The 13,727-nt window shown below is 42.3% G+C and overlaps 1 protein-coding gene across 1 annotated transcript in view; it reads left to right on the top strand.

The window, feature by feature from the left end:
• The window catches only part of LOC119399330 (SUN domain-containing protein 1), an 85,569-nt gene extending 83,579 nt beyond the window's left edge, over nucleotides 1–1,990 (top strand). Inside the window, exon 16 of the mRNA XM_049417663.1 lies at nucleotides 410–1,990. Within this exon, the coding sequence (XP_049273620.1) occupies nucleotides 410–520 (111 nt within the window). The 3' untranslated portion in view covers nucleotides 521–1,990. The remainder of the gene's footprint in view (nucleotides 1–409) is intronic.
• The last annotated feature ends 11,737 nt before the right edge of the window (nucleotides 1,991–13,727 follow it).

Raw genomic sequence — 13,727 nt, 5'->3', positions numbered from 1 at the left:
CCGCTGAAAGAAGGAAATTGTAAAAAGTGCAACACTGCCAGCAGAGTTCTCACCAGCCTGCTCTGATAACATTGTCGATCCTATCATTAGTGATTGTAAATGAATCTACTCTCAATAAAAAAGGGTTTAGAAGCTCTTGTTTTCATTATTTGCACTTTATTTTTCTTCAGATAGCACGGTTAATTTCAACCATGTTCTTGTGGTTACTGTCCTGCTTAGGTGTATTTTATAAATTAAGCTTAAAGAAGGATTGCTGCTTGGCAGATACATACATAGATGCTACATGATGTTTGGAATAGAAGCAGCAATAGACACCCTTTCATTTTCGCATACCGTGGTTTTTCTTGCTGTTTCCATTTTAAATAGATGGAACCCTTTCATTTTTGCAAATTATACCTGGCTTATCTAGGATCCCGAGCCAGACAAGTACGAGTACGTGGAAATGAAGATCTTGAGCAACCACGGCAACTTGGAGTACACGTGCCTGTACCGGCTGCGCGTCCACGGAGAACCCGCGTAGTGAGGCGCCGGTGCCCGGCCCCATCAAAGCCACGAGTGATGGCAAGCTACGTTTCCTCGGCTGACTGTGATGTGTGATGGTGCGCTTGTGCCTTGGACAGATTTCGTGCCATCATGCTTGTGGTTGCCGAAGCTGACCACGTACACGACTCCTAACTGGTGCGTCACTTGCCTGGTGATGGGTACTGTGGGGCACAAAGTGTTTAACGTGTTGACTCGAAGCCCGGATTCCTGTGCTGCGATGCTCCGTTCCTCACCAAGTGCGTGTGAGCCATCGTCGGAAAGCCTCTCGAGATTGTACAGTCGCGGTCCCGACAACGGAGAACTACAAACGATGCAGTCCGGAACGCTCGCTGTCTGGCGGAAATCAACCCACTCTGCTTTTTTTCTCAAGTGTTGCGTTGTTGTGACGTGACGCGTAGCAGTGGGAGAAACGCCGATCACGCCAGCACCGGCCTGGCTTTTTAATAGATCTGACCGCACAGGACAGGAGCGCTGGCCGATGTTTGCAGCTTTTTTTGTGTGTGGTGGACGCACTCAGTTACTTGTCGTGAGGCAAGCGCACGAGCTCCTTAACATTGGGCATTTAGCAGTTCTTGTTGAGTGCGGTAGCAGTACTTCTTTTTAGCAAGTTGTCTCTGTCGGTTAAAAATTAAGGAGTTTTCTTTTTATCTTTACAATGAGCCACTGAAAGTTTTAGTGCGCACTTCTTTTCATTTTTTTTTTTTTTTTTAATATTCAATGCGACTGATTTTAAGTTGAAGGGTCCCTGAAACATTTTTTTCTTTATTTGTGCTTGTGTGACTATTCATACCGGTGAAACCTTTGCGTCTGTTATTTATGGCCGCATCTTGCAAGTATGCAGGTGTAGGCATATGGGCAGCAAACTCGGAGCTTGCCCGTCGTCTCAATTGAAGTCACTTTTGCTTATCTTCGCTTTTACTACTGGTATGGATGAATTGCCATGCTCACTCATTGGCAGGAACTTGTTGAACTGCAAAAGTAATTGCAGATTTGAAAGATTTCTAAACAAATTCCGGTATAGTTTACATGGCACATTCAGTTGCTAGCGATTTCTGTGTTTGTATATAGTAAATGATCACAGAGCTACTCCAACAGTTTTAGTCAACTCTTGACCACATGCCTGCATCATGGTTGTGCCTTATGTCAAAGATGTCTCTTGTCTTCAAAGCGTAGTTTCAAAAGTGATGCCATATTTAATTCTAGAAGCCGGAGTACAACCAAGCTAGGTTGTTCGTGTTTGAGTGCACAAAGTTCTGTACTAACTGTCGTTTGCACTGACGAGATACACAGGCTCTTACGGCACAGAATGCCTGAACAAAAAAATGTACGCCTTTTGTTTTTTTGTTTGTGTGCGTGTTTTTGTTTTGTTGGCTTTCAGATACAAGCTCTGAAACTGCCATAACAGGTCACAAGTGTTCACATCAACCTGTGGTATGTTTTGTGTTGAGATGTGTTTGTGGGCTACTAGGAGGGAGTTCAGCTGCGACAACCAGTTGTAAGTGAAACGTAACCTTTTCTGTCTCATCTTATGCACAAGCACGTTTTGCACAAATACTTGTACATATAAATTTTTGTTTTAGCAGTTATAGCACTGCCATTTCTTCTTTTGCCCGGTGAGCCTTGGGATCCGTTTGAAAGGAACATTATTTTTGACATGTGCTAGGCCTAACAGGGACTGCCCAGCTTAAATTTGCCGTCTGCGTTTTTAGACCATTTACTTAGTAGCACACATCGATTTGTTTAAGAGGGGGAAGTTACTGTTTTGAGCAGAAATGTCTAATTGCAGACATACAGGCAAAGGTGAGCAAGGTCTCAGTTTGAGGCACGCGTCTCCAAAACCCCTGCCTAGTTCAACACATCGACCACTCGTAATAAAATGAGTCTTTCTTGCAGTCGAACTCGCTTGCAGTGGACTTGATTTCACAAAAACTAATTTAGGCCTGAAAATTTTCAGGAGTCAGGTTAGGATAGAGAGTGGCTTAGATTTGAGCGAATAGTTTCTGAGAGGGAATCCTTCACTGTAGTGTATGAGGGCCTACGCCAGTTTGTGTAAAATGACTTGTCTGTCTTGCGGGGAATAGAACAACAAATAAGTTTGGCTAGCAGGTACTGAATCTTCGACGTTGTTCAATAGGCGGCTTTATGTCATGCACCGTGTGGCAGCACACACTAGGAACATTGGAAAAGTGGTCACGTTTTCATGGGTCACCTGTGCTTCAGGTACTGGTCGCAATTGAGTAGTACGTGTATGTCTTGGGACAGCCATTGAAATATTCATTGCAAGAAACTTAGAACCGTACCACGTTCTGTAAGTAGTTGCGGTGGTTGTACTGATCACGGCTGTTTCTGGTTGGCACAGCAAATGACCGGTAGCAGTTCGCTTGCTGATGCCAAGCTAGCATTACTTTTTTTTTTGGCTTACTTTTTTTTTTCATATTTGTGCCGTTTGGTAGAAGAGCCTTCATGTACCTGCAGTTGGCCACACTAGTAGTACCCCATATCGATGTTTTCTTTTTAATTTATTTCAAGAGCATTGTAGCCGCATGTGTGTTTCGTATACTGTGCTCTCTGCTGAAGCTTGTAGACCAAAGCGTTTAAAAAAATGGGGGCTAGAAGCTCCATTTTTTTCAAGTGCCATGAACTAGAAAAGGTGAAGAAAAAAAATCCTATATTTAGAATGCCTGCAATTTTTGTGAGCACTAGTGGTGCTGTGTGAACTTATTTTTCGCAATGTCTGCGTAGATTGATGCCGCGATGTTGTTAAATGTTCGAGGATTGCATTTTCCGATTGTATTTGACGTCCCATCAGCAAGCTGTTTTTCTTAGCACCGTTTAATGTACAATAGCTCTGGTGACGCTGGAAACGCGTCTTAATATTTGTTCCTTGAACTTATATGAACGACAGATTCCAAGGACAGTAAATTAGTGCAGTTCAACCCATTGATTGCGAACAGGCTTGTGTACTCAAAGTTGTTCAATATATTGCGCAATTCAGTACTGCCTAATTCATCTGAACTGAAAAGAAATAAAAATATAAGGGAACCTATAAGATGGGTTTCAGTCAAAATCTTGACTGTAACATTTATATGTTCACTCGCATCGAGGGTCGCTCGCGCCAATGTGTTTTCATTGCCACTATTCCCGTTACTACGATGTCTCACTGACTCGAGTTGCCTCTTGCCTTACTTGAAATGGGTGCTCGTCAACAACCCTGTAAGGCCTGATATTTTTGTGGTCGTGTCATGGTGCTTAGGGCATTCAGGCTTCCAGCATGTGTTAGCATGTGGAGATGTCACTCCTTGTGCTCCTCTTCTTCATAACTTGGGTTCTAACTCGTGTCCTACTAGCAAGAAAGGTGCATAGAATGCGTAATAGAAGTCCTGTGCTAGCACATAGCAGAGTGCCCGTTTGCTTTATTGAGAGTGTGGTCTTTGTCATCTGCTCACGTCAGAAACACGAAGTGCTGGTTCGCAACCTCGTGGTTCCAGCATTTCACTGATGTGCCTCGTATCACATGCCTCCCACCCTCATGCTTCTTTTTTAAATTGGTAGGCTACAGTTTAGCGTATTCAATCGACAAGTGGTATAAGACAAGCATACATTGGGAGGCAACATCTCAGCCGAATTGAGCACTTCGTGCGTCTCATTAAGTCTGAGTAAACAGCACACACAGTTGTTAAAATGAGCTTAGCACGCACTTAATAGACTCAGTGGCCGCAGATTGGGCAAAACTCTTGTAACCATTTGTTTGCACGACCTTTATGTGCTGTCTGCTTTTGTGAAACGAAGGTGCTATGAAAAAATAGTGGTACATTAGCCAATTCTGGAATACGACTTAATTAGAGTTGCCTGTCAAAGTGTCAACATATTGGCAGAGTGTGGGAGGGAGAAAGACTTTCTAGAACCTGTAAGTCTTGGAAGATGCCTGTGTCACTGTGCAACAAATGTTTGTGTTTTTATTTGATGAAGTTACAAAACGGATAAATCTAGCAAAGCTAAATTTTCAGGTCGCACAAATTATTGGCATCTTAGAGTTCGATACACATAAGTGTGGGCTAAAAAAAAAAAACTGTTGATGTTATGGCATGTGAACACCACTGCCCTCTAAGCAGCGCCAGAAGTATGTTTAAAACATTACAAAAGAAATTTGTACGTTGCATTTCTCCAGTTTTTTATTCTCATTTAACTTTTTAATAATTACTGTGGTTTTACGTCGCAAAATTGCGATATGATTATGAGGGACACCGTAGTGGAGGACTCCGGAAATTTCGTCCACCTGGGGTCCTTTAACATGCACCTAAATCTAAGCACACGGGCCTCAAGCATTTTTGCCTCCACTTAAAATGTGGCTGCCGTGGCAGGGATTTGATCCTGCGACCTTCGGGTGAGCAGTCAAGAACCATAACCACTAGACCACTGTGGCAGGTATTTAACTTTTTCCGCAACTTGTTTGTATAACAAAACTCCAGAGTTACATTTTGACAGGTTTTGCCATGTAATTTGCTAGCATCAATAGGCACTGGGGTGTCCTGTTCAGTGTGTGGATCTCGTGCACGTGTCATTCGCGGTATTCTTACTCTCATAGCTGATGTGTGTGCGACTGCATAATTTTTACATTACGAAAAAGGCGTGAGAAGGCAGGCACAAAAGCCTGTGTGTTCATATAGTAGCATAACATGTTGACCCGTTGTGTCTGTAACCTCATTAATGTACATAGGTATGTAAGACGCACAATCAAACACTCACTTTGCAATGCATGCAGTGTTATTTTTTTAGTGTTAGACAGGTCCTTGTATTGGCCAGCACTGTTATGGTGGCCCAACCATGACGCAAGCAGTGCATGCACACCAACACCAATATTTTCCTCTGGTTATTTCTTTTTTTTTATGAAGCTGCATAATCGTTCATCATCTTCACTTAGTCTTTCTGTGAGGGTGTGGCACGCTACATTTATGTAAAGGTCTGCAAAAGTGCTTTATCCACAAACACTGGGCTCTGTTTATATGTGCTAGCGGATGTGCAATAGGAGTGCCTTACAGTGTGTTTATGTGTGGCGAAAAGCTGTCGCATAGTCTCTCTGGCTCTGCAAATGTTGCATGTCATTAAGAGGCACGAGATATGCAAATAGTGCACCCCTGTCTTGTGCCTTTGAATTTCTATTAGACCTTTCTCGATCTTGTGGTCTGTCTGTTCAGCGCTACTTTATTTCAGTACACATTGTGGTTTATCGCATGTGAAAGAAACAGTAGTGTTCAGTATATTTGGCAGTCTGAACTTTTCCTTTACATGGCTGTACTGCATAATAGGAATGCTCTGAAAAGCTTGGCAGGGCGTACCTGGCACTTAAGAACTTTGATGCATTTTCTTTCTAGGCCTGCTGATATTTTGAAAAAGTTGCCCTTCATTGATTAAATGAACCTCTGTTTTGAAAAGCAATGTCAGTTCTGACAGAGGCACTGCACCCTTCAAACTTGTCTGTAAAATTTTGCACGGTACCATGTAGTGCTAGCAGGAGAGGCTATTTTCGCTTGTTTCGCCAGTGTACAAAATTATCGACCCACAGCGAAAGTTATCTGAAGAGATTATTTTGGCTATGATCTCTTTGCGCTGTTCCTTGCCTTTCATTCGCTGCCCACAGGCTATGTAAGGCAGTCATTTTGTTATGGCTTCTTTTTAAAAATGTTGCGTGTGGGACCAAAAATTGGCAGGGAAAATGACGACTCTACGGTTTGTTGTCGAGTCTCGGAAAGTGCATTTGGGAACACAGCGTTGGAGACCCCACGTTGATTTATGTCCTTGGTAGCCATCCATGCCTATGCATAGGACATTGCTGGTCTTTCTGCTCTGGCTGTAAATGAAGTACATCTTTCACTGTTAGTGCCTTTGCATCTTAAGGACTTCTCGAAACTTGCAAGTGGCCTTAGCGTTCTAGGGTACCAGTTTCACAAAGAGATAGCGTTTGTGGGGTGGAAGCTGTCTACATATGAATGCATCTGCTTAATGGCTTCATAGTTTTAAAATGGGAAGCAAAAGGCTTAGCCTAAAAAAAGACAGCATTCTTTTTTTCAATTGCACGTTGAAGGAACAAGTGCAGGGAAGTTAGGCTGAAGCCACAATGTGTCAGATTGTATATGCAGAAGTAACTCTAGTCATAATATAGCTCTGATGATGGCAAGAAAATGGCAGCGTTATCAAAAGGTAGCAACCAAGTGAAGAGCAGAGTTTAAAAAGCTAACACAGCATTTATGAATAAAGTGTTTGTTTCGTTGTTTTGTCATCTTTGTCTAGTGTGTGTGCTATCCACATCTTTCGCATTGCAATTCAGGCCCCTGCCTACCTCATTGCTCTGCCTGTGTTCTTCTGAACTGTTTTAGTTTGTGCGCTTTTAGAGCAGGAGCTCTGCTAATAGCAATGTGAAGTGTGCAAAGTTGTAGTGGGCATCACTTATACTCTATAACACTGCCATAGTTGTGTGAATGGCTTTGGAATGTGTGCAACTTCCGCACAGCTCTGCAAAAGGTTGTGTTAAGACTATCGCATCATAGACTTCATGTGCAACTTGCTTCAAAAGTTGCTGGGCAGGAGTTCTACAATATCTGCATGACTTCATTTAGTTTAACAAATTGGTGTGGGATGGGAATGCACCTTTTCTTTCTTCGAAATACTGTCCTGTAAATTTTGGGGGCCAGCTGTTCATTGCAGATTTCTAACTCTGCTTTCTTTGTGGCAAATCGCCTGAGTATGAACTTGTACGTGAGCACTCTCATAGAGGCATCTCTTCAGTAATCTTGTGTCTGTTGACCGGTGACCAGTTGTGCGGTGTCATTTTAAGTGAAACAAACTTGATATATGGCACACAAGGGGCTGTTCTGTAACAAGGATCCAGTTCTCACTTCATTGGAATGCTTGGAGATGTAAACATTATGCGGTATTGTTAAAGTGAAGGAAATGAGAACACAAGTGTGCTGCAAAATGCTAACAGGAGAGAATTGGACTTTTCTTCCGAGGAGAAGCCTATGGAGAATAAACGAGCAGGTTTAGTTGACACATAGTCACATCAAGTGTAACAACGTGCGGTTCCTTTGTTACAACAGCTTGTTCGACGCTCATAGTAGAGACAGTGTTTGACAGAGAAGTCTTGACGGCGACACAAATGATGGCGTGCAAGCACTTTTCACATCTCTGCTTAGTTATTAGCGCTGCAGAGCTATTGCTAAGCAAGCACTGTCTCCATATTTCATTGTGTAGGATTCTATGTGGAGTGACCCATTCAGGTGTTCGCGCTCCATCGTGCAGCACCAATCAGTGGGCTAGTCAAAACTGAAATTGCGTGATTAGACTGGCAGGCAGCCTGCTGAAATGCTCTCCTCAGCAAAAAAACATCTTTATAACATAATATCCTTTGTTTTTTAGTACCATGGTTGGCCGCTATTTTAAGCACGGCACAAAACTGAAGCTTTTCATGCGGTAGACCATTTGTAGCACGCAAGCCATTTCACCAAAGCATGCCACGAAATGGTGGAATTATCTGAAGTGATTTCGCTAACTGCACCAGTATGTGCTTCCATTGTCACATGCATTATACACGAAAATGTGTTGCATGCATTATACACAAGTCAGAAGTGCGCACTTTGGTCCATAAACAATGCCGCATACTTCTCTGACAATAACGCTATGCAAATCCACTTGCCTTTCTCAGTTGGAAAGTACTTGCATAGATTACTTGAGGAAACAAACTGTACGAAACATAATTTACCATTGTAAGCAAACTTGCATACTTCAGCAATATGTCCGAGGCACCTGCTTTCAGTACTTGATGAAAAAAAAAATTCTTTGGCCACAACTCTGATTTCTTTTTCTTTATTTGTTCCTAAATTATGTGTTAAATTATGTGCACATAATTTAACATTTTCACTTCATTTAAGGCAAAGAAAACTACTAGGAAGCGTTAAATTGGGATGTCCAACGCATGTAGTAAGTTGCTTCTATCTCCAGAGGGTTTAATTTTAAGCTTGGCTTGCTATCGCGAACATGTTTTCACTGCCTTAGTTGGTGTGCATTAAGAGTTAATGAAGTAGTGCGCTGACTCCCACTGCAAGCCATATTTATATCATAAGTTTGCATTTTTCGTGTGCATTTTTTTGCCTCAAACGATTTTGCACCATTTTGAAGAGCGACAATCACTGTGAATAGTTAACACTATGTGCGAGTGGGTTTGGTTTCCATTGTCATAAAAGCATCCTAATTAATTTTAAGACTCGTGAAAGAAGAAACACGCACATGTGCTTGTATGGAAGTTGTTTTTGTTGACCTTGCTTCTTTTCTCAGCGAGTTCTATGTATATGTGTGTTTGTGTGCAGTTAATTTCTTTAACTTAAACTGCAGCGGAATTGCAGAGGCATACCTAATGTTGACACTGAAAGGATTAATAAAGGTTGTTTTTGCTTACGCTGTCCATCTTTCTCTGTTTTTTAGAGTTCAGATGACTGAGTGTTGTCATAGTGAGCTGTACTGTGTTAAAGCAATATTTTTTATTTGGATTGAGCAGGGGGTTACAGCATTGAATGAAAGACATCTTCGTTCGCATACATAACACAACTTCGTTCACCCATAAGTACAATCTTCGTTCACGTTACAGCACGGGGTTACAGCACTGAATAAAATAGATCTTCATTCCCACAATGTACTTGTTTTTCACTTGGCCTATTCCACTGTTTAATTGTTCTAGGAAAAATTGAGTTTGCATACATGTTTGTTCAACTCTGGATATTCCAGGATTTTGCAACTATGGTCATGACGTTTTGAAGTGTAATGAGGTTTGTGTAGGTAAATATCCCTGTTAATTCCAGTTTTATTGTAGTAAATCAAAGAAATTTTAATCTCCATTTATAGTGGCAGTCAAACATTTCCATCCTAACTTGGCCTTCATTGCAGTGCAGGTCTCCTCTCCTGCCGTACCGTCTCAAGATGAACCTGGCAGCACGATTCTGTATTTTCTCAAGAGCAGCAATGAAGGTTACTTCGGCAGGGTCCCACACGACACAACCGTATTCTAAGATGGGTCTAATACAAGTAGTGTATGCCATACATTTTAAATTTACATGTGAACAGTGCAGGTTTCTTTGAATGAAATTTGAAGCTTTACCAGCTTTGGCTATGAGAATGTCTACCTGAGGTTTCAACGAACATTCAGATCATAGTAGCACACCTAGGTACTTATACGTACTATCTTGTTTCAGCTCTACATTATTCAGATGGTACCGCAACAGAAATGGTTTCATTCTTTTAGTAAATGAAAGATGTGCACACTTTGCTATATTCAGATTATTTTCTATTTGGTACGCCAGTTATGAATGAGCGATAAGTCGTTCTGAAGTTCTAATGCATCCTTGCGATCGGCAATTTCTTGTATCGATTGGCAATTTCTTGCATCCTTGCGATTGGCAATTGCGATCCGCAAACAACCATATAGAAGATGAAATTCCTGCAGCGATATTATTAATATAGATTAAAAACAATGGACCCCTGTGGGACCCCCGAGGTATCATCTGCATATTCGGAGAATTTTCCATTCAGTACTACACGTCCTCTCTGAGAAAGGTAACATTCAATCCACTTAAAAACAGTTTTATCCATGTTCAGGGTGGTGAGTTTAAACGACAAGAGTGAATGCGAAACTGTGTCAAAGGCTTTCTGAAAATCCAGGAATACACCGTCAACCTGTCCTATACAGTACCTACGCCCAATATTATATCATGATAAAACTTTACTAGTTGTGTTGTGCAGGACAGTCCTCTACGAAATCCATGCTGCTCGTTGATTAGTACCTTATGCTCATTTAAGCGATTTATTATTTCTTGATATATAAAATGTGTTCAAGTATTTTACACGGGATAGACATAAGTGATATTGGCCTATAGTTAGTCTTTTTTTGGAACCACCTTTATGTATCTGTATAACGTGCGCAATTTTCCAGTCATGTGGTAAGATACCTGTTGCTTAAGATTTTTCAAAAATTGCATAGAGGTAGATAGAAATTGGCCCCACGCAGCGTTTGAGTACACGCGGAGAAATTCCATCCGGATTTACTCTCAACAATGTCCTTCAATAGTTTTTCAATTGCACTAACACTAAGCACGACGGGAAGCGTGGGCAAAATGTTCATAATAGATGGATGATAATTACAGCTGTGTTTGGGTAAGAACACCGAATGGAAAAAGTTGTTTAGGCATGCAGCTTTATCCCCATCATCCATAATTAACTTGACATTATAATTTATCTCCTGTATTCCAAAGGAATCTGAGCCACACTGTTTTAAGTATTTCCGAAACATTTTAGGTTGTGATTTAATTTTGTTGCTCAGTTCAGTGAAGTATTCATCTTTAGCTTGTATTCGCAGGTAAACAATTCAGTTTTTCAAAGTGAGCAACTGATTTGCTTTTCTTGAATACACTAAATACCCCTCTTCCTTTTGTTGATAAGTTGAATATGTGTTGTTACCCATGGCTGTTTGTGCTTTTTTAGCTGTGAAGAGTCAACATTATGGATGTATGTACTTATTAGCTCGGATAACATATTCTTAAATTTGTCCCACATATCATGCACATTGCCCATCTCAGAGAAGCACTTGAAAACAGGGAAAGAATTACGAAGCTTTTTAGAAATTGCATTATAGTCACCCTTCTCATAAAAGTAGATCCTTCTACTCGTAGGTAACTTCGCACGGTCTTTTTCCCTTCGGAGACCAGCAACAACAGCAAGATGGTCGATTATTCCAGGAATGACAGTCACGTTACTTACGAAATTTGGCGAGTTATGAAGAAAGACACGCTTCGGCAATGGATGCAAAAATGAAAATGAAGCGTTGGTGTACTTCACACAGCAGCCTGCCTTTGGTCCTTGACATTTTGGGGGTAAAGGTGCGAAGTAAACAGTCGATGAAATGCAGCAGGGGTCCTCGGCCACCATTATTCACAAAAATCTGCATGGCCATAACCGTGCACCTTAGCATGTTCGCTGTGGCACACTTTCCTGAGGTCTCGTTTTAGGTGCGGAGTGACCTACCCGTGGACCACTTGGCATATCTTCTAGGTGTGCCGAAACCACCGGTAGGTCATGCGCCTGTGCCTGTTCCATTCGCTCCAAAGAGATGGCGCTGCTACCTTTGCACCTGGCATTTGCCCTGCTTATTTGAAAGGCACAGCACTATTTCTTGGCTTTTTCGCATAAAGCTATGCTGAAATCTGAAGTTTCTGGCACCAGAAAACACAAACACATGTTTGTTTCCTCTGTGTTGGGATTTATTTGCATCCGTAAAAGGTGAGATGATCCATGGGTCGTGCTAAAATGTTTGGGAGCAGCAGGAAAAACGCATGTATACCTATTCAAGTGGAACGTATTTCAAAAACCGCGGCGAAATGGTGCCAAGCAACACAATAGAGAAATTGGCCGCCACTCCGCTCCTTAAAAAAAATATCGCCATCCCTCGTCAAATGCAATAAAAATATAGGCATTGATTGCATTCTCAAAACTTAGACGGCAGCACATGACGGAGTTTTTTTGAGCGTAGGTCTCCGGTGGGTCACACCACACGCAGCATGAGAACGTTTTCATTCAGTGCATTGTGGGTCACAGGTGGGTCACAGCATCTAACACCAGAAAAGTATTACTCTGGCTATTTATAACCTCCTGCAACAAGAATCGTACTTGTGCGTACGAGTGTGATGTAGTTATCTCATCCGCTAGCAGAGGCACACCCGTGACATCACGGCCGCATAGGAGGAGCACAGGCCGTGACCTGGTGAGCCACGCCGCAGTGAACGTGTTATTTAATGGTGAGACTTGTCCAATTGAGTCAAGGTATGGGTCAGGCTAGACACTCCCCTCACAGTCGGATACAACTTAAGAAGTCCAGAGAGGGCCCGACACAGACGACCGAAGCGCGGCAGCCGATCTCCTCCATGACTAAAGTCGTACACTCAACTGTGCTCTCTGAAGGTAGAGTCACCTGCCGTCCACCCTATGACGTCAGTCTTTATTGTGTGCCCATTGCTGCAGGTTTGCGTGCATCCACCTTTGAGGAGAAAGTGCTGCAGACTTCTAGGGGCTGCAGCCGCCCTCCCCGCCCCCCTGTGTGCATGTCTATGCCAGTATATGATACAGTAGCGCATAATTAACATGAAGAAACGTAAACAAATAATGACTCCCCGAACATTTACAAGACTTCACCTGTGGTGACGTGAACTGACATGAACATCTGATGTCTTCCATGGTGCTTTTCTTTCACTATGTAATTCAATATTTTGAATAAGAAGTTAAAGGTGTTGCATGGCAATGTGTGCTTTTGGCACAAACTTGAAGCATTGTTCAGCATTTTAGTTCGAATCATTTGGTCGGAAGTTCGCTGTGGTTAAAGAAGCGGTTTTCAGGTGGTTGCTAAAATTTATGTGTGTGTGTGTGTGTGTGTGTGTGTGTGTGTGTGTGTGTGTGTGAGTGTGCGTGCGTGTGTGTGTAATTAGATATAGAAAATATTTTATATCACAAATATATCCGAGGGGATTTTACAGCTATGTGATGTATGTACACAGTAATTTGTCATGTGAATTCGATATATGGGGGTTGGACCATGGGTGCACCCACATCAGTAACCATGCACTTGTATTGCCACTCGATGTCTGAATTAAATTTTCTGTGCATGTGTAAGGAATGCGTACAGGCTCTGTCCATAAAGCAATCAAACTTGGTCTGGTAAAAAAAAAAATATTAATCCGATGTGAACATATTAATAGTTCCCTTTGGCGTCGGTACAAAGGGCACAATGCAATTCCCAAGCTACAAAGGCTCCCTGAAAGTCAGCTGTTGTGACCTCTCTCGACGACTATGTGGCAATCCGTCGGGTCGCAGGAACACCGTCGAAACGGTCACCTTGCTGAGTTCTCTTGATCCTTGCAAAAAAGGAATGAGTCTTCCGCGCTGCCGGGCTCACATAGGGTTGCATCAGCCCTGATGTGAGCCCGGCATACTCCTTCCTTTCTGCAAAGCTCAAGGGAAGCCAGTAAGGTGACCGTTTCGACGGTGTTCTCGCCATCCGACGGACTGTCACAGTCTGAGAGAGGTCACGGCAGCTCTCTTTCAAAAAAGAAACCGAAACCAAAACCACCCTCGCTAACGGATTCAGTCGACCC

This window comes from Rhipicephalus sanguineus, chromosome 7 (assembly GCF_013339695.2).
Source record: "Rhipicephalus sanguineus isolate Rsan-2018 chromosome 7, BIME_Rsan_1.4, whole genome shotgun sequence".
NCBI classification, from domain to species: domain Eukaryota; kingdom Metazoa; phylum Arthropoda; class Arachnida; order Ixodida; family Ixodidae; genus Rhipicephalus; species Rhipicephalus sanguineus.
Note: the sequence above shows the minus strand (reverse complement) of the source record. Positions and strands in the feature narration are given on the sequence as shown.